Source organism: Gorilla gorilla, chromosome 2 (genome assembly GCF_029281585.2).
Source record: "Gorilla gorilla gorilla isolate KB3781 chromosome 2, NHGRI_mGorGor1-v2.1_pri, whole genome shotgun sequence".
In the NCBI taxonomy this organism is placed as follows: domain Eukaryota; kingdom Metazoa; phylum Chordata; class Mammalia; order Primates; family Hominidae; genus Gorilla; species Gorilla gorilla.
Window position 1 is genome coordinate 199,572,105 of NC_086017.1, and position 27,815 is coordinate 199,599,919.

The 27,815-nt window shown below is 37.6% G+C and overlaps 1 protein-coding gene across 14 annotated transcripts in view; it reads left to right on the forward strand.

Moving 5' to 3' along the window:
- Positions 1–27,815, forward strand: part of LPP (LIM domain containing preferred translocation partner in lipoma) — a 741,548-nt gene that overhangs the window by 335,106 nt on the left and 378,627 nt on the right. For all 14 annotated transcript variants that reach the window (XM_055381176.2, XM_063704451.1, XM_019023948.4 and 11 more), the window contains one exon: positions 1,075–1,187. In XM_055381176.2, coding sequence (XP_055237151.1) covers positions 1,075–1,187 — 113 coding nt within the window. The remainder of the gene's footprint in view (positions 1–1,074; positions 1,188–27,815) is intronic.

The following is a 27,815-nucleotide window of genomic DNA, read 5'->3' on the forward strand; positions in this document are numbered from 1 at the left end:
TAACAAATAAAGGACAGGTTAAAAGGTAGAAGTTTCTGTTTCCCCAATACAATTTTTTGCAGACTATTTAAAAAGGTTTCATTCCAGGAACCATAAAGCTCTTGGATATATGTGTATAACTTAGATCACAGAGATTAGGTTCACTCCCTCAATAACTCTGACAGCAGTGTGCTACTCTTGTTGGTAAGAGATGCTAGGTTTTTCTCAGTATCCTGAAGTCTCATTACTTCTTGCCTGGATTATGTATAGATTTCTAAATTGGGTGTTTCTTATTCATTTCTCCTGATCTGTCCTGCATGGACTTTTACATTAGTCTTTAGTAAATCGTATTGTAACAAAGTGTTTCTTTCTCAGAAATCCTTGGTGGATCTCTGCTCCATGCATGATAAAATTCAAACCCTTTTTTTGATGTGCAACATGTAAAAAGCTTAATTTTATCACATATCTAATTTTTATAACCCACTGGCATTATTTTACATTCCTGTGTCCCATGTTTTTCCTATGTCATGACTTGCTTTTTATTCTCTATGCTCTGAACTTTCTGATCTCCATGCCTACATTCTCCTGTCTCTCTACCAAGGATGGACGTACTTTCTACATCATGTTTCAGGAAAATTATATGATCCACTGAGACTTCCATGATCCTCCACTTTATCTTAATTTCCAGAGGTTATTCATGCATCTTCATAAATTACACCTTGTATTATCTTTAGTTTTGTACAATTTTTTTTCCTCCTCTATTTGATTGAAAATGTATTGAGGGCAAGCACCAAGGTGTATAAAATTCAGTAACTCTATCTCCCACCCAAGCTCATTCTTTGCTTTGCTTGATATATTGACCCCTCTAGACTAGCTTTTATACCATTTCTAAATATCAAATCCGATACTCTTTCTTCTGAAAGTTAAGACTACTAATTAAGGCTACTAATTAAACTAAGATGGGGAATAATTGCTATACAACACAAAATTATGTGTCAAAGCCAATTATAAAAAAGTAAAATGCCAGCAAATATATCATGAGTACTATAACATTGCATCCTTATTAACTTCATGTTGTTTACTTCTTTTCTGTAGGTGATTTTCTTCCACCCCCACCTCCACCTCTAGATGATTCCAGTGCCCTTCCATCTATCTCTGGAAACTTTCCTCCTCCACCGCCTCTTGATGAAGAGGCTTTCAAAGTACAGGTAAGAGCTGAAGTTAAAGTCATGTTAGGTAAGAGCTGAAGTTAAAGTCATGTTTATAAGCCATGCTAGGGAGCTCATGAATTTCATGATTGTTTCTGTGCTGGATAAACATTTATCCAGAGCCTATTGAGAGCTTTACAACTTATGAAGATCTAAGGTACTTTAATGCAACATACCCAACTCAAGCTTCCCAGAGTTCTGCTGGCTTACCCTCTGAAGCCCTCGAAATACTTTGCCTACTAATTTTGTTTCAGATCCCAAAGCCATTTTTTTTTAGGAATACTATTTGAGAAGGCAACATTTCCTTGTTATTTTGGAGGACATACAGCCATGTCTTTCTATTGCTATGTTCTCTGTCTACAAACATTGCATTCAAGTGAGTAAGGCTGACATTTTAAGGCTGTAGTTGGTTAATGTGGATCCTTTTGGTCAGCAACATTTTTCTAGCAAAAGCAACATCAAATATCCTTAGGATTTTCTCTTCTGGGTAAGTTCAAGGGTGCACATCATACTTATCAATTATATAGAACTCTTGGGTTCCAGTGAGTGGTAATTGCAAAGTAACTCGGGGCTGGGATCAGATGTGACATTAGAAGTGGTTCTCAGAATGTGATCATCGGTAACTGCCGAAAGCTGCCACCATTTAAGCTGAAGAAGTGCTTTATGTCAAGAAGAAAATCTAATACAGTAATAGAATTATTGTTATCGTTTTAGGTGTGACTATGTTCGCATAGATATATTGAAGAGAAAAATGAGTCTTCTTTGTCTTTCAGAGAAACATTGGAAATATTTGTAGATAAAATGGAATGGTGTCTGGTAATTGTTTTCAAAATAATAAGGGTTGGAAACTACTGAGTGAGAACATGGGTGAAATAGGGTTGGTTATGATTTGATAACTGTTGGGTGCATGGAAGTTTATTCTGTTATTCCATCTACCTTTTAAAAAATACCTAATATCATTTGTGGAACATACAATATATTGAATTATTGCTCATTAATTTTATCATTTGTTTTACAGTATTATTTTTTCGTTTTAATTTTTGTAGCTACAAGTAGGTATATGTATTTATGGCATACATGAGATATTTTGATATAGGTATACAGTCTTTTAAACATATACCTTTGTATATGTTTAAAATATCCTATAATAAGAAGTGTAAAAGAGAAAAAGTCTTAGGGAACAACTGCTTAAATGGTTTGTTCTATTATTTGCCTTTCTTTCTCCTAAATTTGAGGTTGAAGGAGGCAAAGAAAGAAATGATTCATTCACTCAACAAATATTCTGTATTCCTATGTGGGCATTATTCAAGCACTAGGAATGTTATAGCAAAAAAGACAGACAGCACTCTGTCCTCAGGGAACGTAAAAGTTAGTGGGACTAGTGGAAATAAACAAGATACGTACATAACAAAGTACATTAGAGTGGATAAGTGGGGAAACAGGGAGGGGGTCAAGGCTTACCTACTAGGATGGGCATTATCAATATGGCCCCACTGAGAAGGCGATGCTTAAATGAGGACTTGAAGAAGGAGAGGAGGGAATGAGCGCTAGAGATTTCTTGGGGAGTGTATTTTCATATAGTAGATATTAAGAAGTAGAAAAGGCTTTTGATATTATCTATCATTTGAAATCAATAAATTGCAGTTGTAACCAGTAAGTACCAATTCAGTTTCTGGAGTCTAGATCTTTTAAGGCTATTGAAAAATATGTGTATTGCAAATACAGGCCATGAATTTCTTGCATTTTATTTTGGTGTATACTAATAAAATCAACTATCAGATGCCAGTGATGAATGAGAGTCCTATAAAGTTTGTATTTATTTTATGCAACAGATAGAACCCTTGGCAAATAAAACCAATATGAGTGATTTTTCTTAATTTTAGTCATTTTTTAATAAAATGAAGAAATCCTTAGCTTTGGCTTTAATATACCTTTGGTCTTACTTTGCTGAGGTTGGTTTTTTGCATATTGTTTAATATGTACAATTTTTAAAGTCACTGACTCTGTTTCCTCTCTTAGATTGTCATAGAAACTATTTTGTTGCATTTTAAATCTTTAGTTCTCACAATGTTATTTGAAGTAGTGACAGAAGACTCGTGATTGAAAACTAGTTACATAGATTATTCTAGTTGTGTGATCTTCAGCAATGCATGCTGAGTCCCAGTTTCCTCTTCATTAGAAACAAAACAAATATATATACCTCTTACAATTAAATGAAATACAGATGGATTTGAAAGTATTAAACTGAAAGGGCTATACAAATATTTTGATGTTATATTAATAATCACTATTAATATGTAAGAAGACTAGTAAGGATTTTCCAGTGGGTTCCATTAAAAAATTCAAACATAGGGCTTTCAAAAGATAATGAAGAATTTTTTTCAGGTGGACCTTGTTCTGTTAGATGTACTCAAGCCATGGCTTTGTTTTTGAAGAGGAAGGAAATAAACAAAATGCCTGTTGTCATGTTGGCTTAAGTTCTCTGTAAAACAGAAGGGAGGAAGATAAAAAATAAAATACGGTTTGCCAAATGGAAAAGGACAAATCTGGTAGGGAGAGGCCTGTTATTTTTGAGACGCTTCATATGGAAGATTGTTGATACATTCAAAAGAAAACGAACATGCCCTCCCATTGTGCAGAAGTGACTTAGATGTGATAGCGGCTTGGTCCTGCTCTGGCCCAGGTTTGTACCAGCTATAGAAATGAGCCATGGTAGAGCCTAAAGTAGCATGATCACTGGAGAAAATTCTGCCCAGTTTCCTCTCGGCTATGGTAAAACCTCATGTTGCCAAGTCCAAATTATAGCTGGTAAATGTGTGTTTTTATGTAGAAGACTGTTTATGTTTCCAGCCAGATTTTCAGGTCAGAGCCAAAAGAACGTCTACTAAGAGTGATTATAAGAGTTGTAAGATTTTGAGAGCAGAAAGGGACCTTAGAGATCATTTAGTCCAACTCTGGCGCCGGCATCTAGTTACAGTCCTTTCAAGTATTTGCTAAATTAATTTCCTTTTTTTTTTTTTTTTTTTTGGAAATGGGGAAACTGAGACCCAAGAAGGGATGGATTCTCTGGTTTCTGACAGAGGTCTTATTGAATTTGAAAAATCTTGACTCCTGGCCTTGACCTTCTTCCTGCTGTCCCAGATGACCCATGAACTTGGTTTTGCTTTAGTCCTCTAGCAGACTGCAAGGCTCTGAGATTCATTGCAGAGGGTTACACGTTTTTATTTGGAAGGACCAGGTGATGCCGGAGTTTTGCTTGGCTGTCTGAATTTTTGATATATGCTATAAGCTTTTATTTCTTCAAAAAAGGCAAATAAATATTTAGCCTTAAGGATTCTTGGTTTAACAGTTCTCATTTTCATGTGGGAAGATGAAACTTGGAAAACAGGTGAAGGATTTGGTTTGCTTTTCTGTCAGGATCAACGTGACCTCCATGCCTGTGCTGTTTGTAGTCACACTTCAGCAATCACTTTATTAATTCATTTGTTCTTCATCCATTCAGGGTAAATCGAATGCTTCTTATAAGTAGACATATATGCTAGTGATTATAACCTTAAAACTTGGCATCATAGGTTTAATGCTCTGAGTCTCAGCCTTGGGACGGTCAGTTAGTTTTATTTATTTATTTATTTATTTATTTTGAGAGAGAGTCTCACTCTGTCACCCAGGCTGCTGTGCAGTGGCCTGATCTTGGCTCACTGCAACCTCCACCTCCCGGGTTCAAGCGATTCTCCTGCCTCAGCCTCCTGAGTAGCTGGGACTACAGGCACCCACCACCATGCCTGGCTAATTTTTTGTATTTTCAGTAGAGATGGGGTTTCACTATATTGGCCAGGTTGGTCTCAAACTCCTGACCTTGTGATCCACCCGCCTTGGCCTCCCAAAGTGCTGGGATTACAGGCATGACCCACCGCGCCCGGCCAGTTAGTTTTATTTTTATCTGACCCCACAGTTGGTAATTTCTTCCTCTTTTCAGCCAGGCCATAGGCAAGTATTAGTATTATATAACATTGGTTAGGGTAGTTACAAAGAAGACACGTGTCTCAGAATTTTGGACTTGCAAGAGAATTAGAGTTAATACATTCAAGTTCCTTTCTATTGTTTGAATCTTGTAATTTTTTCCTACATAACAAAATGTTTATGGGTAATTATGATAGGTGAGGCAGTGCTGCAGGATAAGGAGATGGATCAGTACAGTACTCAGAATCACATTCAGAAGATGCATATACACAGTCATTTAAGTCATTTTATGGTAAATTATGCTTTAGTCATCAGACGCTGATCAGAAGCATAATCTAAGTCCTAGGTTAGTGGTGGAGAGTGAGGGAAGTAAATTAACTGTGACTGGAGAGAGGCAAGAAGGATTCATAGAAACAATTTAAATTGAACTGAACTTTGATGGCTGGGTGGGACCTTAATTTTCAGATAGGGGAGTGGATTTTTCAGCAATAAAATAAAAGAATTAAAACACAGAGGAAGGAGAGCTCAAAGTAAGTGTGATAGGCCTTGTGTTTCTAACTGTGGAACCTACTCTTTGTTCTGAAACCATTGACAATTTATTGTAGGGGCTTGTTATTATTTTAAATATAAGGGTGATATCCCCAGAACTGTTGTTGGATGCCAAGCGATACTGTTAACATAAATTAAGGCAAAACATGTTGCACTTGCAGGAAACCCCATGCAAACAATTCTGAGTTGTCTGGTAGACTTCCTTCAGATCCATGGGGACTTACCTGCTGACATCTGATGGCTTTGAATTCAGGGGCTCAATATTTAACTTCCTCTTTTTATGATATCTTTGTTCGTCTTTTCTTGGTGACTTCCAGTTGACAACTTCTAACTCTGCTTCTCTGTTTGTTTCCCAGTCCTGTGGCTTGCTTTTATTTGCCTACTACTCAGTATTTGCATACCTCTGGTTTTCATCTTTCCTTTTCTGTTTGGTCCTGCAAAATGGCCAGGCTTGCTAATTAACTCCAGTCCCTCCACATTAGAAAACAGAGGGGTTTTGTCCATTGGTGATTACTTCAAATGTTAAACATTTCTCTTTGTTATTGAGTATAAATGTGTTCCTTTATGATGTCCTCATATTGGTTTTCTTTCCCCTTTTAACAAATGATGCAAAGTCAGAGGAATGATCAGGCCAGGAGAGAGATAGGTGCTGTATGTCTCAAGGAGTTGATGAGTAAAGCTACTGAAAGATGTTACTTTTCAAAGGAGTGAGTAAGCACAGAGTAACATGAACTATGCCCAGAATTAGTGGAAAAGTAGAGAAATCTCTGAAATTGTTTATTTTAAAGTCAGCCTCCAAAAGCTCTTGAGCATCTATTCTTGTGAAAACAATTCAAAGCTCATATATGTGTATGATGAATAGTGGCTTATAATCTTTTTTCTTTTTTTTTGAGACAGAGTCTTGCTCTGTTGACCAGCCTCTGCCTCCTGGGTTCAAGCGATTCTCCTGTCTCAGCCCACCGAGTAGCTGGGACTTTACAAGCACGCCCCACCATGCCCGACTAATTTTTTGTATTTTTAGTAGAGATGGGGTTTCGCCACATAGGCCAGTCTGGTCTTGAACTCCTGACCTCGGGTGATCCGCCCACCTCGGCCCCACGAAGTGCTGGGATTACAGGTATGAGCCACCATGCCCGGCCTCATTTTCCTACTTACTAATTTTATGTGTTTAGTTTAACAATGATAATTTGAAAATCAATTCAAGTTTTAGCAAAACTGGCACTGGAATTTTTTTTTTTTTTTTTTTGGGGGACGGAGTCTCGCTCTGTTGCCCAGGCTGGAGTGCAGTGGTGTGATCTTGGCTCACTGCAAGCTCTACCTCCTGGGTTCATGCCATTCTCCTGCCTTAGCCTCCCAAGTAGCTGGGACCACAGGCACCCACCACCACGCCTGGCTAATTTTTTTAGTTTTTTGTTTTTAGTAGAGACGAGGTTTCACCGTGTTAACCAGGATGGTCTCGATCTCCTGACCTCGTGATCCGCCTGCCTCAGCCTCCCAAGTGCTGGGATTACAGGCGTGAGCCACCACGCCTGGCCGGCACTGGAATTTTTGTCTTGTGATTCCATGTAGGACTATCATGGTCTCAGGTATAGAACAACAGAATTTTATTTTTAGACATCAAGAACTCAAACCTACAGTATGGCCACATTCATTCATGAACTCACAGAAATAGGCAGCTGAACTGGCTTTACGTGGGTTGGACCACCTTATCATAAAAGTCTGTCTTTCTGCTGCCGGTTAGTGTGATAAAGGAGGAGGAGGCTGGGTATGGAAAGAGATCTCGGCTGTGGAGGTTAAGAGTAGAGGTAGTGGACAGTGTTGCCAGGGCAAAAACAACATGATCAGCAAAAGCTTTAATGTATTCTAAAATGCTTGTTTTCAAAAGGGTGAGAATACAAGGATATCTTGATCCATGAAAACATGCCAAAGAGATGATTGAGATGCTTGTTTCTTCCTGGCCCTTTGCCTAGTTCCTTTTGGGTCAGCAAGCCCCAGTTGATTTGTAGCTTGTTTGTGACCCTGACAGCAGCAGTAGCAGCAGCAGCAGCAGAAGCAGCAACAGCAGCAACAGCAGGAGCAGCTTGCTTTGCAATTATCTCCTATTTTTATGGTCCACATATGTAGGTCATTGTGTGTTTATTAAGGCTGGGTAGGCTCTTAGCATGTCACTGGCTCTGGTCATTGTGACTTTCTAGAAGCGAATGTCACAGTTTTCCTGGTTGCTTTTTGCTCTTAATCATCATCTGATTGGTTATTCAGATAAGAAGATGGACATTTTTGTTGCCTGGACTTGTAAAAACCCTTTTGACAGTAGCCGACCTACAGTCCAGGGGAGTATTCCAATATTTCATTTAGCATTAGGAAACTTTTCATGGAATATCATAGTTTCTCTTCTTTACTTTTTAAGAACTTAAAGAGGTAAAACTTTCCCCTGGGATTGATAGTGGAGTATGTGTACATATACACATACCTACCTACTCACCTATATCAACCTGATTACCACTGCCACCACTTCCTTGAAATAATTTGTGACACATTTATACTCTCTGCAGTGAAAGATTGGTTAACTGCTGGACAAAAAAAAAGTCTTGTGGGGAATTGATGGTGGTTAGTTCTATTGAATGTAGGGATAACCAATGAGGTGAGCTTTGCCTTAGCTCCTGAGTTTCTGTATAGGGAGTAATATACTATGCTTGCATATTTCAGAACATTTCCTTTGCTCAAAGTTAAGTGAAACTATAGTTGGTTCTTTCTGAGTCAGTGAAAGTTTTATCCCAAGTTGTCTCTCCCATCAAGAGTCTTAGTGGTTTCTTCAAAGGTGAAATGTACTTATTGTTTTTTTTATTTTAACTTACAAAAAAGTAGTGGGTCTTTTTCTACTTATAAGAAAGTAATGTCAGCCAGGTGTGGTGGCTCACACCTGTAATCCCAGTACTTTGGGTGGCTGAGGCAGGTGGATCACCTGAGGTCAAGGAGTTCGAGACCAGCCTGGCCAACATGATGAAACCCCGTTGTTACTAAAAATACAAAAATTTGCTCTGTGTGGTCGTGTGTGCCTGTAATCCCAGCTACTCCAGAGGCTGATGCAGGAGAATTGCTTGAACCCGGTAGACAGAGGCTGCAGTGAGCCGAGATTGCACCATTGCCCTCCAGCCTGGGTGACAAAAGCGAAACTCTGTCTCAAAGAAACAAACAAACAAAAACAATAACGTAAAAAAATCAAACGATGTAGATTAGGTATTTTCAAATTTATTTCTCTATGAGGGAAAAATTATGATCTGCTTATATGTCCTGCTCCCAATAAACACGCCAAATGATGCTTGAACATTCTTTTCCTCCCTGCTCCATCCCACATTTTATTAAAATAATTTGGAGAATATGTTGTAACATTTTTAACTTTATAGCAAATCTCTTTTGAGAATTGTTTCTTGCATTAAATTTTATAACCACATCAGTAATAAACTGTAACTTTTACCTGTTTGCTGTGCTATTTTCTATTTACTATCTTTTTCTTGTATTCATCGTCTTGATTCTTTTCTTTTTTGTTCTTTTTTTCTGCCATAGTACTTCATTAAGTAATTTTATGGGAAGGCTACATGCATGATGTATTTCCTGAGTCTTTGTATATCTAAAATGAGTTGTTATTGCCTTCATATTTGAGTAAAAGCTTGGCTATAAGTAGAATTGTCGGGTCAAATTTGCTTTACTTCAGTATTGTACCAAGATTTGCACACTATCATTTAGTATCATTTAGTATTCAGTGCAGCAGATGAGAAATCTGATGCCAGTCTGATTCCTTTTCCAGTTTAGTAAATTTTTCTTGTTTGGTCTATAGGCTTTATTTGTGGGATTCAGCAATTTTACTAAACTGTGTCTAGACACAGCTCGCTTTTTACCTATTCTGCTATTTCTACTCAAGTCAAGGTTTTCTCTATGTAAATGGGATTTTCTTCTTTCTTTTCTTCTTTTCTTTCTTTCTTGAACTCCTGAGCTCAGGTGATCCTCCTGCCTCAACCTCCTAAGTAGCTGGGACTAAAGTTGTGTACCACCATGCCCAGCTAATTTATTTATTTATTATTATTTTATTTTTGTAGAGACAGGGTCTTGCTATTTTGGCCAGGCTGATCTTGAACTCCTGGCCTCAAGCAGTTCTCCTGTCCTGATGCCTCTCAAAGTGCTGGGTTTACAGGTGTGAGCCACTGCTCCCAGTCAAGATTTTCTTATAATATGTTGAAAATATATTTTAATCTTTCATTCACCTTTTTCTTCTTTATGAACTACTATATGGAATTGGATTTCTTCTCTATTCTTCATATTAGTTTTCTTTTTCCAATAGTTCTACTACATGGAGGGATTTCTGTTGCTTACTTCCCTTTTATATTCTTAATTTTTGTGGTGATAGTCTGCTTTTGACTTATAAATGCTCTATGAAACTGAATTTGGGGAGAGTATTTGGTAGGAGTGGCTCTGGATATCTGTTGTTCAGGGTAGCTAGCTTGCACTTAAACCTTTATCTTTTATCTGAATTGGGAATATATAGTTATTTAAATGCAGGGTGGCCATAGGGTATATACGTTCAGTCTTCAACCATACATGTAATTAGGGGATGCAGGCCAGCAGAAGAATTGCCCTTAGATGCACAGGTCAAGAGCAGAACAGCAAGGTTAATCTGGGTCCTCAAGGCTAATGGTTTGGGGATTCATGGACAGGTAGCAAAGCCCCTCCCTTACATGCCATACATGTATGCCAGGTGAGGGCTGCAGGAGCTGTGGCCAGCCCTTATGTATATTGGTCTCTAGTTGAATTCTCAAGCCCCTTCGATTTCCTCCCTCATTGTGTTTTCATCGGTGACTTTGCTTCTCAATGACACACTGTCACCAGCGGTGCTGGGAATTGTGGCAGAGTCCTTTTTGTTAGAAAGCATAAACTCATTAAATCACTTCAGTCAAATCACTTTTGACTGACTTTCATTAAATACCTCTAACGTCCATTCTAAGGAGCCTTGCCCCACCCCCTCACCCTTTTTGTTATGGCAGTTCCTGGTATCCTGCTCATGTCCTGGTGTCTTTTGCTATGTATCTCGAACTCACTTTACTGCCTGTGAGGAGTTCATCACAGAAAACGTGCTCTCTGATAGCATCATCTAAGCCAAAGAAAGCTTCAGAGACAGCATAATGCGATGGTTAACACTGCACGTGCTCTTCCAGGCTTCCTGGGTTCACTTCTGGCTTCCTGCTTACTGGCTGCATGACTGTAGCGTGCTGCTCAACCTTTCTGTGGCCCACTTAAATCCTCTGTAAAATGGGTGACTGATTGTTGTGAGGTTTCAAAGACATAATGCACATAAAGAATATTTTATGTAATTGACATGTCCTAAAACTTAGTAAATATTTTCACTGTTGTGATATTTTGGGCTAGCAGGTCTCTGTGCTGGGTTTTGCCATAGTTGTCACTGACATTTGATTTGCACCATGCCTCCTCAGAGTTCACCCGTGGTCCCATCCCTTGCTATTATGAGGTTCAGGATTTTATATATATATATATATATATATATATATATATATATATATATATATATATATTTTTTTTTGCAGAAGAAATACTCCCACAAACTTCCTCTATAAAATGAATGATTGAATTAAATAATCATGTAGATCTCTTACAGCTCTAAAATTCAATGCCTTGGTAATAAAATATCACTTGTTTGTAATTTCATGGTGATTTATAATTTGCAAAATACATTATAACAGCACAAGTATAATTTAACTAATGAAATAAAAACGAGGATCCAAGAGTTGAAGGAACTTGTTTAGATCTCACAATTGTCATGAAAGCAGTTACTTATTTTTAAATAGACAATAACAAAATCATTTCGGTGACTTTTTACAAATGAGAGAATGCAGATACTCTTAAATCCTCAAAAAGCGGCCATTGTCATCAATAATATATGTTGATGTTTAGTAACCATGAACCTCCGAGGTAGTTTTCTTTGTAATTCTTTAGTGGAAGATTAGCACATCTTCCATCCTGGCCTCTAGCATATTTTCTGACAAACCCCTCGTAGATTGTATCATATACCTTTTATCCATGGATTTGGTACGGAAGCCCTATTGGGCCCACAAATCTTTCGGTTCTTTTGTAATTTACATAATCCAATCAACACGGGCACAGAAACACCTTGTTCTGAAAGAAGGAGTGAAAGGGAGTGGAGGATGCTGACACCAAAAACCTAGGGCACTAACTCATATTTTATCTCTGAATATGGTACTTTGAAACTCTAATGTTTTAGAAAGGTTTTCTGTTCATAGCTGATTTCACTTGATCCATTCAAAAGTCAAGCATTTTTGTACTCTTACTATATAACTTAAAATATATTATAGCATGGGGTGTTTATACCAATCCTTGAGGGGTTAAACTATTATTGTCATTATTTTATCATTAACTTTTGTGAGTTTGACTTGTACAGGGCCTCCTAGCCTGCAAATTCCAAAATTGACGTCTTTTTTTTTTGAGACAGGGTCTTGCTCTGTTGCCCAGTCTGGAGTGCAGTGGCATGATCTCCACTCACTGCAGCCTCCACCTCCAGGGTTCAAGCCATTCTCCCACCTCAGCCTCCTGAGTAGCTGGGATTACAGGCACATGCCACCACACGTGGCTAATTTTTGTATTTTTTTTAGTAGAGACAGGGTTTCACCATGTTGGCCAGGCTGGTCTCGAACACCTGACCTCCTGATCTGCCCACCTCGGCCTCCCAAAGTGCTGGGATTACAGGCGTGAGCCACTGCACCCAGCAAACATTGCTTTTTTTAAATAAAAGACTTTCATATACTTTATCTCACTTGAACCTTTAGACAACTTCTGCAAAGGGAAAGGTAGGGAGGATTCTCCATCTTGTATCAGTGAAGACTCTGGGGCTCTGAGGTTAAGCAGCATTCCAGGTTTCCATGGCATTAACTGTCCCAGGCAGGGATGAAGCTCTCTGAGACGTGCCAGTCCATTTCTCTCTCCATTGCCACCGCTGCTGTATTGTTACTCTCCCTTTATATTCATTTTTAGTGAAGGAAACAAAACAGCAGTTGTCACTTTCCTTTCCCAGTAGTTTCATTATTTGCTGTCACCAGTTCTGTTGCAGGATCCTCTATTGTAATATTGTCTTCAGATTTTAAAAAACGTATCTCTACATATTGGAAGAAAGCACTGTGGTGGAAAATATAGGAAAACTGTGTACAGACCTGTTAAATGGAAATGTTTTCATAATTTTTAGTTAGTTTTATTTGTATTTTACTAATGAAATTTAGTAAAGATGTCAATGTCAATCTTTCTTACTATGGAAATAAGTTAAATTTCGCCAACTAGTGGAAAAAAAGTTTCTGTGGCAGTTTTTTTTTTAAGGAATACAGGATTGATACAAGAATGAGGGCATTCATATTATAAGAAATATAAGTTTTCTGTTTTTTTTTGAAATAAAAATTTGGTTTATGAGAGGTTTAAAAAATGAATAAATTCCCTTCTTTCCTGATAGTTTCTGTCGTTCCCTTGGGGATTAAAGGAGTGTGAATCTATCCTACAGCCACTTCCTCTCTGAACTGTAGATGACACATCAGGATGTGATTTGGGGTAGATCAAGCCTCAGAGTCGAATCTCAGTGTCTAGCCGTAGAGGTGGTGTGATAGTATAATTCCACATGTCCTGCCTTCTGGGCTTTTTGATATTCATAGCATTTCTAAACAAGTGAAGGATTTATCTTAAAAAATAAAATTTTAATATTTTCTTCATTATTCTTGAGCTTTAATTCTTTCCATTAGAAATTATGTCATCCCCATATTTAGAGCAATGAATAATTGCATAACTTTTAAGTTGTGTATTTGATGGTATGGTGTATATTGAAAAGAGAATGAGAAACTATCCCCTGAATAGAGATTTAGTGATTCAAGCCATCACTTTCTAAAATATATGCACTTCAGAGTGAAGGTTCAGTGTCAGAACTTCATAGAGTGTCTGGCCAGCTAGAGTTAGGTATTTCATGAAGAGATGATCAAACAATTGAACAGAAAATACAGCAACCAGAAGAGTATTTCACTGTGCACGTTCAGAAGACTTCATCATTTTTATTATCATTTTATATCAAGCCATTTTATAAGTAGGGATGTGTCTAGAGGATTGTTTTCGTTTCCTTTTAGCTCATTGAAAGTCGTACAGTGTCACTTTAGTAATTCTCTTCTTGCCCAGTGGGGATAGAAACCAGTTTTGGGCCATGGCAACTATATAGAAGTATTTTCATAGAGTTACAGATTCATTAAATGAGACCCTCTCTCCTCCCCTTCACACCCACTGTGTTTCTGCTATAATGAGGATTTAAGCAACAGTCCCAACATGAACTAGCTCATTTCAGTACTAGGGAAATGGCTGTTGCATGGGTTTACCACCTCTGATTCTGCAACAATTGTTCTTTTTCTGACAGCTTCTTCAACCTCTTCCAGGCAGGCACAACTCTTGATGACTTGAACCTCCTATGTTCTTCTTTTTTTCCCCCCAGCTTGTAAAATTATGGTAAAATACACATAATATAAAATTTACTATCTTCACCGTTTAATGTTCTGTTCAGTAGCAATATGATGAAGTACATTCATATTGTTGCAACTGTCACCAGTATCCATCTTCAGAACTCATTTCATCTTGCAAAACTGAACCTCTATACCGCTTCACCAATAACCCCCCATTCCACTCTCAGCCAGCCCCTGAAACCACCATTCTACTCTCTGTCTCTAACATTTTAACTTCACGAGCACACGGTAAAATTGTAATCAGATTGTACTTGTCTTCGCAACTGGCTTATTTTACTTAACATAATGTCCTCAAAGTTTATCCATGTTGTAGCATATGTCATGCTATATATATATATGTCATGTTCTGCTTATCCATTCTTGTTCATAGACATTTGGGTTCTTTCCCCATTTTACCTACTGTGGGAATAATGCTGCTATAAATATGGGTGTACAAATAACTCTTTTGGACCCTGCTTTCAGTTATTTTGAGTATATACCCAGAAGTGAATTGCTAGATAACATGGTAGTTCTATTTTTAATATTTTGAGGAATATTCATACCATTTTCCACAGCTGCTGTACTGTTTACATTCCTCACAACAGCACAGGAGTTCTGATTTCTCCACGTCCTTGCTGACACTGTTTTTTGTCTTGATAATAGCCATCCTAATGGGTGCAGAGTGATAGCTCATTGTAGTTTTGATTTGCATTTCTCTAATGATTACTGATTTTGAGCATCTATTCATGTATGTATTAGCCATTTGTATATATATATATCTTCTTTGGAGAAATGTCTATTCAAGTTCTTTATTCATTTTTGAATTGGACTTTTTTTTCTTTTTGAGTTTTGTAAGGTCTCTATATATTCTGAATATTAATCCCTTATCAGATATGATTTGATAATACTTTCTCCCATTTTGAAGATTGCCTTTTTACTCCGTTGATACTGTCTTTTGATTTTTAATTTTTATGAAATTCAATTTGTCTCTTGTGTTATTTGTGCCTTTTGTGTCATATTAAGACATTCGTTGCCAAATTCAATGTCATGATGCTTTTGCATATGTTTTATTCTAATCTACAATTTTAGGTGTTACCTTTAGGTCATGGATCCATTTCGAGTTAACTTTTATAATTATGCTAGGAAAGAGTCCACCCTTACTCTTTTGTGTGTGGATATTGAATTTTCCCAGCACCATTTGTTGAAAAGACTGTCCTTCCTGTATTAAATGATCTTGGTGCCCTTGTAGGCAGTGACTTGAACATGTATCTGAGGGTTTATTTCTGGACTCTCTGTTATGTGTTATTATGCCAATAGCACACTGTTTTGCTTACTTTAGCTTTGTATTAATTTTTGAAATCAGGAAGTGTCGGTCCTCCACCTTTGTTCCTTTTTACTCAGGATTGTTCTGCCTATTTTAGGTCATTTGATATTCCAGATGAATTTTAGGATAGGTTTTTCTACTTTTTAAAAAATGTCACTGGGATTTTGATCGGGACCGCATTAAGTCTGGATATCATGTTGGTTAATATTGACATCTTAGTTATATTAAGTCTTGCATTCTATGAACATGAGATGTCTACCATTTATTTATGTCTTCTTTAATTCCTTTCTGAAATGTATTCAAGTTTTCATTGTTCAAGGCTTTTAACTATTTATTCATGTTAATTTCTAAGTATTTTGTCTTTTATTTTTTGATGCTATTGTATATGGAATGATTTGCTTAATTTTCTTTTTGAATTGTTCATTGTTGATACAAATGTAAGTGATTTTTGTGTAGTAAATTTATATGCTCTACTTGGCTAAATTCACTATTTAGTTCTAATAGTCTTTGTGTCCAATCTTTAGGGTTTTCTACATATAAGATGATGTCATCTACAAGAAGAGATGATTTAATTCTTTCTTTCTAATTTTGACACCTTTATTTTTTTTTTCTTCCCTGATTACTCTGATGAGGACTTCCAGTATTACACTAAATTGTTATGGCAAAAGCTGGTATTCCTAATCTTAGAGGAAAAGCTTTCAGTCTTTTATCATTGAGTATGATTTTCTCTGTGGGTTTCCATCTGTGGCTTTTGCTATGTTGAGATAGTTTTCTTCTATTCCCAGTTTGTTGAATATTTTTCTTATGAAAGGATATTGAATTTTGTCAAATGCTTTTCTGTGTCAATTGAGAAGATAACTTTTTTTTCATTCTGTTAATATAATATATAACCTTGATTTGTTTGTTGAGTATCCGTTCATTACAATAATGAATTTCACTTGGCCATGATATATAAAACTTGTAATATGCTATTAAATTTGACTTGGGATATTTGATTGAGGATTTTGCATCAATGTTTATTAGGGATACTGTTCTGTAGTTTTCATGTAGTATCTTTGTCTGACTTTGATGTCACAGAATGAGTTAGGAAGTGTTTCCTTCTTTTTAATTTTTTGGAAAGATTTGAGGATAATTGTTGTTAGTTCATGTATCAATGTTTGGAAGAATTTACTAGTGAAGCCATGGTTCCAGATTTTTTCTTACTCAGATTTTGGATACTGATTCAATCTTCTTAGTATTCATAGCATATTCAGATTTTTTATTTGTGGTTTAGTCTTGGTACATTTTGTGTTTCTTGAAAATTTCCCTGTCATCTGGGTTATCGAATTTTTTGCCACACACTTGCTCATAGTACTCTCTTAAATCTTTTTTATTTCTGTAGAATTGTTAGTAATGCCCCTACTTTTATTTTTGTCTTTTGTAGTTTGAGTCTTCTCTCTCTCTGTCTCTCACTTCATCTAGCTAAAGGTTTGTCAATTTTGTTGATCTTTTTTAAGAACTGTTGGATTTTGTTAGTATTCTCTATTATTTTTCTATTCTCCATTCTACTTATTTCTACTCTTATCTTTATTATTTCTTCCCTTCTGGTAGATTTGGGTATGGTTTTTTCTTTCTTTTTTTCTGAGTTTCATAATCTGTAGATTTAGGTTGTTGGTTTGACATCTTTCTTATCTTTAAATTTAATGGTGTATAGCTATAAATTGCCTCGTTAGCACTGTTTTCACTGTTTCCCATACGTTTGGTATGTTTTCTTTCATGTTCATTCATTTTTAAGTATTTTTCTATTTCCCTTGTGATTTCTCCTTTGATCCATTGTTTGTTTAAGAGCATATTATTGGCTGGATGAGGTGGCTCACACCTGTAATCTCAGCACTTTGGGAGGCCAAGGTGGGAGGATCACTAGGACAGGAGTTTAAGACTAGCCTGGCCAACATAGTGAAACCCCATCTCTACTAAAAAATACAAAATATTGGCCGGGCGTGGTGGCTCATGCCTGTAATCCCAGCACTTTGAGAGGCCGAGGTGGGTGGATCACGAGGTCAGGAGATCAAGACCATCCTGGCTAACACGGTGAAACCCCGTCTCTACTAAAATTACAAAAAATTAGCCGGGCGTGGTGGCAGGCGCCTGTAGTCCCAGCTACTCGGGAGGCTGAGGCAGGAGAATTGCCTGAACCCTGGAGGCGGAGTTTGCAGTGAGCCGAGATCACGCCACTGCACTCCAGCCTGGGTGACAGAGGAAGACTCTATCTCAAAAAAAACAAAAAACAAAAAACAAAATATTAGCCGGGTGTGGTCGTGGGCGCCTGTAATCCCAGCTACTCGGGAGGCTGAGGCAGGAGAATCGCTTGAACCCAGGAGGCAGAGATTGCAGTGAGCTGAGGTCGTGCCATTGCACCCCAGCCTGGGCAACAGTGTGAGACTCCATTAAAAAAAAAAAAAAGAGTATATTATTTAATTACTGCAAATTTGTGAATTTTGCAGTTTTACTTATGTCTATTTTATTTCTATTTTTATCCCATTGTACTCAGAGAAGATACTTTGTATGACATCTACTTTTTCAAATCTATTGACCCTTATTTAGTTTATGGGCTTATTCATGTTCTATCCTGGAACATGTCCCATGTGCACATGAGAAGAAGGTGTATTCAATTGTTGTTCAAGTCCTCTATTTCCTGACTTACCTACTGTTTGGCTGTTCTATCCACTGTTAAAAGTTGGACGTTGAAATCTCTATTATTATACAACTGTCTATTTCTTCCTTCAATTCTGGTAATTTTTGGTTTGTATATTTTGATGATCTTTTATTAGGTGTGTATACATTTACAATTGTTACATATTCTTGCTGTATTGAGCCTCTTATTAATATAACGTTCTTCATCTCTTTTTTGTCTTTTAGCCTTTTTTGACTTAAAATCTATTTTCTCTGATATTTTGCTAGTCTGCTTTTTGTGGGTTACTATTTGCATGAAATGGCATTTTCTGTCCTTTCACTTTTAAACTATTTGTGTCTTTGGATATAAAGTCTCTTGTAGACAACATATATTTGGGTTATGTGTTTTAATTTATTCTGCCAATCCGTCTTTTGACCAGAGAATTTAATTCATTTACATTTAAAGTAGTTATTGATAAGCAGAGAATTACTTCTTATTTTTCTACAGATGCTCCTTAAGTTGTGATGGGGTTATGTCCCACTAAAACTGTCTTAAGTTGAAATAATTGTAAATTTAAAATGCATTTAATATACCTAACATACCAAACATCATGGTTTAGCCTAACCTACTCTAAACATACTCAGAACACTTGCATTAACAGACAGTTGGAAAAAAATCACCTAATATAAAGCTTATTTTATAATAAAGCTTTAATTATCTTATGTAATTTATTGTATGTTCTACTGAAAGTGAAAGACAGAATGGATGCTTCAAGTATCGTGTTTAATGAATGTGTATCACTTTTACACTATCATATGGTAAAAAAATTGTAAGTCAAACCATTATAAAATTTATAAGATTATAAAACCATTTATATTTATTTTCTATATGCTTTATAGTTTCTTTGTCCTTTATTTCCTATATAATTGTTTTTGTGTATTCAATTGCTTTTTTGTAGTAAAATATTTAAATTCCTACCTGAATTCTTTTGTGTATATTCTGTAGCTGTTTTCTTTATGGTTACAATGGGGGTTACATTTAACATCCTAACATTATAACACTCTAATTTGAAGTCATACCAGCTTGACTTAGATAACATACAAAATTCTGTTCCTTTTTCAGTTGTTGATGTAATAAAATTACATCTTTATACATTGTGTACACAACAACATAAGCTAATAATTTAATACACTCATTTCTTAAATTGTAGAAAACAAAATTGGGCTTACCAATCAAATTACAATAATATGAGATTTTAAATTTGTAATTTAAAAAAATATTAGTTTTTTAAATCATGTAGAAAACAAAAAGCAAAGTCACACATCATGATTACAATGATGTTAGCTCTTATAAGTGTCTACCTATTTGCCTTTTCTGACATCTGTATTTGTTTGTATGATTTTTGAGTTACTCTGTAGTATCATTTTTTTCACCCTGCAGGCTTCCTGTTAGCATTTCTTGCAGGAGAAGTCTAACAGTAATAAAGAACTCTCTCACCTCTTTTTTTTTTTTTTTCATGACTGGCATTTTGATTTTCTTTCTCACTTTTAAAATAAAATTTTGCCAGATGTAGGATTCGTGGTTGATAATTTTTTTTTCCTTTTAGCACTTTGAATATATTGGCCCTCTGTTTTCTGGCATCTAAGGCTGCTGATAAGAAAACTGGATAATTTTATTGAGGATCCCTTGTATGAGTCACCTCTCTTGCAACTTTCAAAATTCTCCGGTTGTCTTTGTCTTTTGACAGTTTAATTAGAAGATGCCTCACTATTTGTCTGTTTGAGTTCATCTTACTTGTACTTTTTTGAGCTTCTTGGATGTTTATACTCTTGGCTTTGATCAAATTTGGGGGAGTTTTTGGTGATTATTTCTTCAAGTATTGTCCCTGCCTTTTCTCTCTGTCTCATACTTCTGGGAATTCCATGCTGCATACTTTGGTATAGTTGATTGTGTCCCACAGGTCTCTTAGGCTCAGTTCACCTGTCTTCAATCTTTTTTCTTTCTGATTCTTAGACTAATTAATTTACTTTGACCTCTCTTCAAGTTTTCTGATTCTTTCTTTTGCCGTTAAATCTGTCTTTGAGTTCCTCTAGTGAATTTTTTATTTCAGTTATTGTAATTTTCATTTCCACAATTGCTTTTTTTCTTTTTCTGTATTGATATTCCCATTTTATTCATGCATTGTTTTCTTAACTTTCTCCTTGCTTCCTTTAGTTCTTTCAGCATGTTTAAGACAGTAGTTTTAAAGTCTTCGTCAGGTAGATCCCCCATCAGGTCTTTTTTAGAGACAGTTTCTGTTGGTTTATATTTTTGTTTTGAATAGACCATGCTATCCTGTTTCTTTGTATGTCTTTTGATTTTTTGTTGTTGTTGAAAAGTGCATATTTGAAACTAATAATGTAGAACCCTGGAAATCAGATTTTTTCTCTTCCCCAAGGTTTACTGTTACTGTTTGTATTTTGTGGGGTTATTGTTGCCAGTCTCTGTGCTAAGTATTAGCTTTTTTTGTTAACTTGTGGTCTTAAGTATTTTCTGAGCCTGCATGTTTCCTTGGTTATGTGCTATGACTTTCTCATTTCCTCTGTTGTTTTCAAATGCCCTGGTTATCAAGGTCTGTCTCCCAAAATGAGAAAAAGTAAAAAATAAAGGAAGAAAAAAAAAAAAAAAGGACTGGCCTTTTGAGTCCCATGGAAGTCACTTCAGCTGGAGTGAGAGGGGCAACACTAATGATAGTTGCCCCTTTTTCTTTATGTGTGTGATTAAAAGCAGCAATTAATGTTCAGTGCACAGATCCTTGATATATGGAAGACAGGTCCTTTTTGCCCAGCTTGGATCATGTAAGCTGTATGCAAGCTGCTTCAAGTACATGTGCGCAGATGCCTGCCAAGGATCTAAGAGGTGGAGTATAGGTAGTTGCTATTGTGCTGAGATGTAAACTTTACCTAAATTAACCACAACTTACCATCTAAAGCTTCCCTCCAGAAAGTAGACTCCTTTAATAGACTCTGGACTTCCAAAATAGGTTGTTCATATAGATGGTGGCAGTGCAATGGTTGTCTAGGTGGAAAGACAGATTTGTGGTGCCTCCTGCTTTGCCATATTCTCAGAATCCCTTTCACTTCCTTCGATTTTTACTAAGCAGAACTAACTTCCTTGATTCCTCTGCCATGCCTGCAACTATTCCTTTTCTCCCTTCTTTACCACCCCCTCCTCCTTTCTCCCTGTCTCTAAATTTAGGTGCCCACTCAGAGTTCTCACTTTGACCTTCTGTTTTCTCTCAGTAGATGTCACTACTCTAATAAGATCAACTTTGATCTTTCTTTATCTAATTATTTGAACTGCTTGTGACTTGGTACTGTGTTTTCCTTTGACAAGTTTTGTTTCATTTATCCATGAGATCTTTTCATAGATAACACCTGCCTTTTCACTTTCAATGTATCCCTAATTCTACTCATCATCTTACTCAAAGGCTTACATTCTGTTAGACAAACCATTATATTTTCTAGTCTTGCCAACTAAATCGTGTTCATTGATGATATATCTTGCTTTCTTTGTATATCTATCACCAAGGCTTACAGGATTATTTCAATCTCTTTATTTTCTTGCCCATCATCCTAGTTCATATCTTCTGGGTTACAACCTACTCATTGCCTTCATTCTATCTTTTTCACATTCCAACTGCATATCTGTAACCACTTAGTGGTTGAAAAAAATATTATTTTCTTCCTCTGGCTTTTCCACATTAAATTTCTCCTCTTGGTTTATTTTTCAGAGTACTCTATGACCTACCTCATCCTATGTAGCACACTGTATCTCCCACTGTACTTTTTATACAGTCCTTGCTCTTTTGAAGCTCATATCGTCATTGTCAGCTTCATATGCCAAGCCAATTTTTCTTGTGTCTTTCTCAATACCTGATGAACCCTCATATCCTCATTTTTAGAAGCCTAACTCTACTATTTTACTCATACGTGTCTGACAACTGGATCATCTTGATCTCTCTCTTCTCTGCATCCTCAGTCTTTTGATTGAGTCATGTGATGTGGTGACATGAGCCCAGGGTTTAGGGCTAAGAAGCCCTGCTCTGTTGCTTATCACTGCATTTCCCATCTTTACATGCAAAAATGAGGATATTAATAACAATTTTTAGAAGGTTACTTTGAGGACTAATTAAGATAATGAATGTAGAGTATCCAACAACTGCTGGTTCAGAGTAAAGACTACTGTGAGTCAGTTAATAAATAGATTTATTAATGCTGTTTGGTTTTTTCTGCCACTTAATGTATACCCTTTTGTGGGGTAATGTAATCATTGCATGTACATTAATCTTGCCACCAAACTTTATTTTATAAGCCAGAATCATAAAATAACATGGGAGACTTGTAGAAATTATTTAAAATCACAAATCATAGAGCACCAGATTTGACATGGTCCTAACCCCTCTGCCCTTTCTTGTGATGAGGAAACTGGAGCCTAAATTTCTTAAGTGAACTGTTCATGGTGACACAGTTACTAGGAGAGCTGGTCCTAACCACAATTAGAGATTTCTGGACTCCCAGGCCTCTGCTCTTTCCATTACCTTCTTGTTCATTTATTTTAGCAACTGCCTGGAGGCAGGATCACAACCCATATTTCTGTATCACCCATAACCTTTATTTTCATTTAATTTTATTTTTTTTGAGATGGAGTCTTGCTGTGTTGCCCAGGCTGGAGTGCAGTGGCACGATCTCGGCTCACTGCAAGCTCCGCCTCCCGGGTTCACGCCATTCTTCTGCCTCAGCCTCCCGAGTAGCTGGGACTACAGGGGCCCACCACCACACCTGGCTAATTTTTTTGTATTTTTAGTAGAGACGGGGTTTCACTGTGTTAGTCAGGATGGTCTTGATCTCCTGGCCTCGTGATCCACCTACCTCAGCCTCCCAAAGTGCTGGGATTACAGGCATGAGCCACCACGCCCGGCCCATAACCTTTATTTTATTGTGAGAAGATAGAATAGCTACTTGATTGATATTTGTGGCTTGATTGATCTATTCTTTCTTCGACTGTGCAATAGGAATTCTCTGGGAAAGGACTATGAAGTCTGTATACTTATCACCCTTTTGATGCTTTTGGGGCTGTTGTAAGCATGCAAAGGGTTCATTGTGCACTGCTTCTGTATACTGACTCAGGGTGGTGGGGAGAGGAAATGGGAGAGGAAGTTATATACATCTTGAGCAAATCAAGCTTTTCTATTTTTAGTCCTTGCTACTGTTTGGAAAGTACAGCCTCTGTTCATGGCAGTCTGGCATGTGTTTCCTTAGTGCCATTTCGAAAGGGGGAAAAAATAAATATGGGAATTTTTTTTTTTGTAGTGAAAATAGTTACTCAGTGAAATCACATAAGTTTCCCGTTTTTCTCTTGATGAAACCTCAAACCCACTAGGCACAGATTCCTCAACCTCAACTATGCATGTGAAAGGCTCATGCAGAACAGGAGACCAGAGTCAGCAAAACCTTGTATAGCAAGATAAGCTATGGTGCCCCAGAGAAGCACGGATGGGTGGCGGGGGTGGGGAAGGCAGGGAAGGGAGTGGTGATGTTCTTTCATATTTAGTGGGGAACTTGGCCAACTACCAGATCGTTGCCCCCTGGAAAAGGCTGAAACCTGAACTAAGATAGAGAGACACATAGCTTTGCAGCTTTTTGCTTAAGCTGTTCCTTTTGCTTCAGTTTCTCTCCTTGGTAAAAGTTTCCCTGACTGCTTTATAGCTACTCCCCCAATTCAAATAAATAATTTTTCTTTAATAGTTGTGATGGCATTTGGGAGATTTTTCCAATCTAAGGCTATATCATTAGGACACGATAAAGAGCCTTTTATGCTAGTAAATAAAATGATTTGATCTGTATTTAGATGGATTGCTATAACACAGTGGTACTCAAGTGATCAGAAATGGTAATGACAGAGTGTCTTGGAGTCACCTTCAAGGGTCCATTGAGGCAGACAAGGACCTTAACCAAGGTGGTGGCCATGACCATGGAGAAGGGGAACAAGAATCAAAAGCAATTTGGAAAGAGGGGGCTTATGGGAAAGAGAAGAGTCCAGGCTGCTTGGCAGGATTCTGACTTTCTTCAGGGAGAATACATATCCTTCCTGTCCTAGTATGTGGCAAATGGAAGAATCCTTTGGAAAAAAATGAGGACGTTGAAGCAGGTGTGATGTGAATGTTACTAGAGGAAATGTTGATACCAATGAGCAAATATTGCCCTTTGTTAATGAAAGGGACTATACAGTCTCCAGACATAAACAGCTCTGCCTAGACAAAATTGTAGCAGTAGGGTGAGAATAATGCATTGCTATAATTAATGCTAATTTGTGGATATTGCTGTATTGTTGTCATTGTTTTTTAATTGAATATGTATTAAGCTCCAACAGGGTGCTATGAATAATGCCAACTTATAGTTGATTTATGAGAACACTCAGAAGACTTTATTAACACCAGTAAATGGAAACTCGCACTCCTTCGAGGTGGTAAACGTCTTTGCCATTTCGACAAATGAGGAGAAGTGAAGTAGATTGTGTTTTCTCTGTTGGCACTGCGGGTGAGAACACAGAAACTGTCGAATGAGAGAAAAGTATTTTCCTTGTCCCCTGGAATTGGGTTAGAATACGTTAGTAAAGCATTCTTTAATGTGTTCAGAGTTGTGGGATTTTAATTAAATTGTTCCAGTTATTGTTAGCACTTGGATTAGCAACTGGCAACCAAATTCTAGGCCAGCAGATTTCAAATTTAGCATGGACAAGAATTGGGGTGAGGCCGATGTGTTTGTTAAATGCCAATTACTAGGCCCTGCCTTCAAAGGTTTAGATTTGGTAAATCTAGGAGGGGGCTTAAGAAAATCTTATGTTCATGGATATCGAAGGTGCTTCTGTCCTCAAAGGTTGCTAGCTTCCTTTCAAAACTCCAGTATTTTCTTATTTTAGGACGTATCTTTGGCCACCAAAATCTAGCTTCACCTGAGACCAAGGGCTTTTTATTTAATAGCTGCAAATTCTCTTATAACACACCAAGTATAATCCTGTAATCCTCTTTTATACACAACATACCACCAGAAAACATGTGCGGAAGACTTACCGTATGCTTAGCATTCTAGTGGACACATGATTTCTACTACCTTATTTCACCTGGTCTCCAAAATGTCCCTGGGGGGTTGGTATTATTGCTCCCTTATTTCATAAGAAGACACCAAAACTAAGAGTATACGACTTGGTCAAACATCACATCCAGTTTAATCCTTTCTATCTTAACCTGGTTAGGCATATATTTTACTTCAAGGTTGAACAACAGGTGGGATTCTTTTTGGCACTGACAGAGTTTGCAGTTGACAGTAGAGACTGTAAACTCGGCTTAAGTGGACCCGTCCCATAAAGAAAAACATTCACAGTGGAACAAGGGAGAGGTGAAAAGGAAAGTTGGAAGTGAGTAATTCAACTTTTCATTTTTTTTTGTCTCCTTCCTTCCTTCCTTCCTTCCTTCCTCTCTCTCTCTTTCTCTTTTCTTTTCTTTTCTTTTTTTTTTTGAGTCTCACTCTGTCGCTCAGGCTGGAGTGCAATGGCATGATCTCGGCTCACTGCAAACTCCGCCTCCTGGGTTCAAGCGATTCTCCTGTTTCAGCTTCCCAAGTAGCTGGGATTACAGTTGTGTGCCACCATGCCTGGCTAATTTTTTTTTTTTTTTTTTTTTTTTTGCATCTTTAGTAGAGATGGGGTTTCACCATGTTGGCCAGGCTGGTCTCAAACTTCTGACCTTGTGATCCGCCTGCCTCGGCCTCCCAAACTGCTGGGATTAGAGGCGTGAGCCACTGCACCCGGCCTGTCTCATTTCTTTAATACGAGGTACTGAACTGTCACTGAGTAAATAGTAGACATTTGATTATTATTTGACTCTGAATATTTTTTGAAAAAAGGAACATTTCATAAGAAAGCCTGAAATGAGACATGAGCAGAATTCTGGGGTATAGAAATGATTTTTAAGTTGAGACAAGAATAGTGAAGCTTGAGACGACATTATTCCTTGCCTCCTTTAGACTTTCTTCAGCCTCCACCTAGCGAAGTAAAAGTCTTGTCATAGCAGTCTGTTGCATTGTATTCCCTGGGTCTAAGGCAGAAATGTGTACGTGCTCCAATAACCCTTGTTTGTTGTGCTGTGGAATCACGTTCATTTCTGATTAAGGTGAAATCAGTAGCTTTCTGATATGGTCTCTCACTCACTTTTTATCAATGGCAACCTTTTTCGTAAAAATAGGAATTTCTGCTGGGAGTGTTTTAATATAAATTGTCTGTGCACAGCCTGAAATATGTGTGATTCATACCATGTGTTTGTTCCCACATCAACACTAAATCCCAAGATACAATTACCCCTGCCCACTCTCTCCTTCGTCATGGGGAATGTGTTTATCCTTTAGATATCAGCACCTTGGGTAAGAGCCAATCTCCTTATATGCCTTGGTTTGCACACCTGCATTATCTGACCACAGCTGACCCTTTGAGTCTGCTCTTACTCTATTTTTACCTTAAAGAACACTCATGTTTGCCAAGTACACTTGCACATTGCAGTGTTCCTTCTATATCTTTATGCTCATGTTGTAAATATGTTAAATACTTGTTCTCCATTTAAGGCCTTCTCAATTCTGTCGCCATATAGCTCTCTCTGATTTCTCTATTCAGCTACTTTCTCTCTTTCCTCTCTCTCATTTTGCTTTTTTCTCGAATATCTTGTGTGTCTTACCTACATGTAGTCTGCCTTCTAATATGGATATTTGTGGATAAACTAGTTTCTTCAATGCAACTGTAAGCTCTTGGCAGAGAACCACTGATCCATTCTCTTTCCCTCCCTCCCCTTCCTTCTCCCTCTCCCTCCTTTCCTTTCTTTCTTCCCTCTCTGCCCCCCTCCCTCCCTCCCTCCCTCCCTCCCTCCTTCCTTCCTTCCTACCTGCTTCCCTCCTTTCTTCCTACCTGCCTCCCTCCCTCCCTCCTTCCTTTCTACCTGACTCTCTCCCTCCCTCCTTCCCTCCCTTCCTCCCTCCCTTCCTCCCTTCCTCCCTCCCTTCCTCCCTTCCTCCCTCCCTTCCTCCTTCCCTCACTCCCTTCCTCCCTCCCTCACTCCCTTCCCTCCCTTCCCTCCTTCCTTTCCCTCCCTTCCCTCCCTGCCTTCCTCCCTCCCCTCTCTCCCTCCCTCCCTCCCTTGTCCCTCTTGCCTGAACTTCATATCAGTGTGTCTTGAATATTTGAAAAATATTTATAGGAAAGTGAATGAAACCTATCCTAAATGGAGAAGTAGATGGCAAAAAAGGGTATTAGAGCTTGGCTTTTCAATTGTAATTGTAGCCATGACCTAATTTTTGGTAATCTAATAGGCCCATATAATCTCTGCTTGGTGTTAGAAGGGAAGACCTTTCACCTTTTGTATTTTCTTCCTAACGTCATGCAAAGTGCTAGAGCTTTGGAGCAAAATGTTTGATTTCCAAATTCCAATTCTTCCATTTACTGCCCAAGTAACCCTAGAAAGTTCTGTTTTTCTCTCTGATCCTTGGGCTATCCTCTTTTGAAAACAGGAATAATAA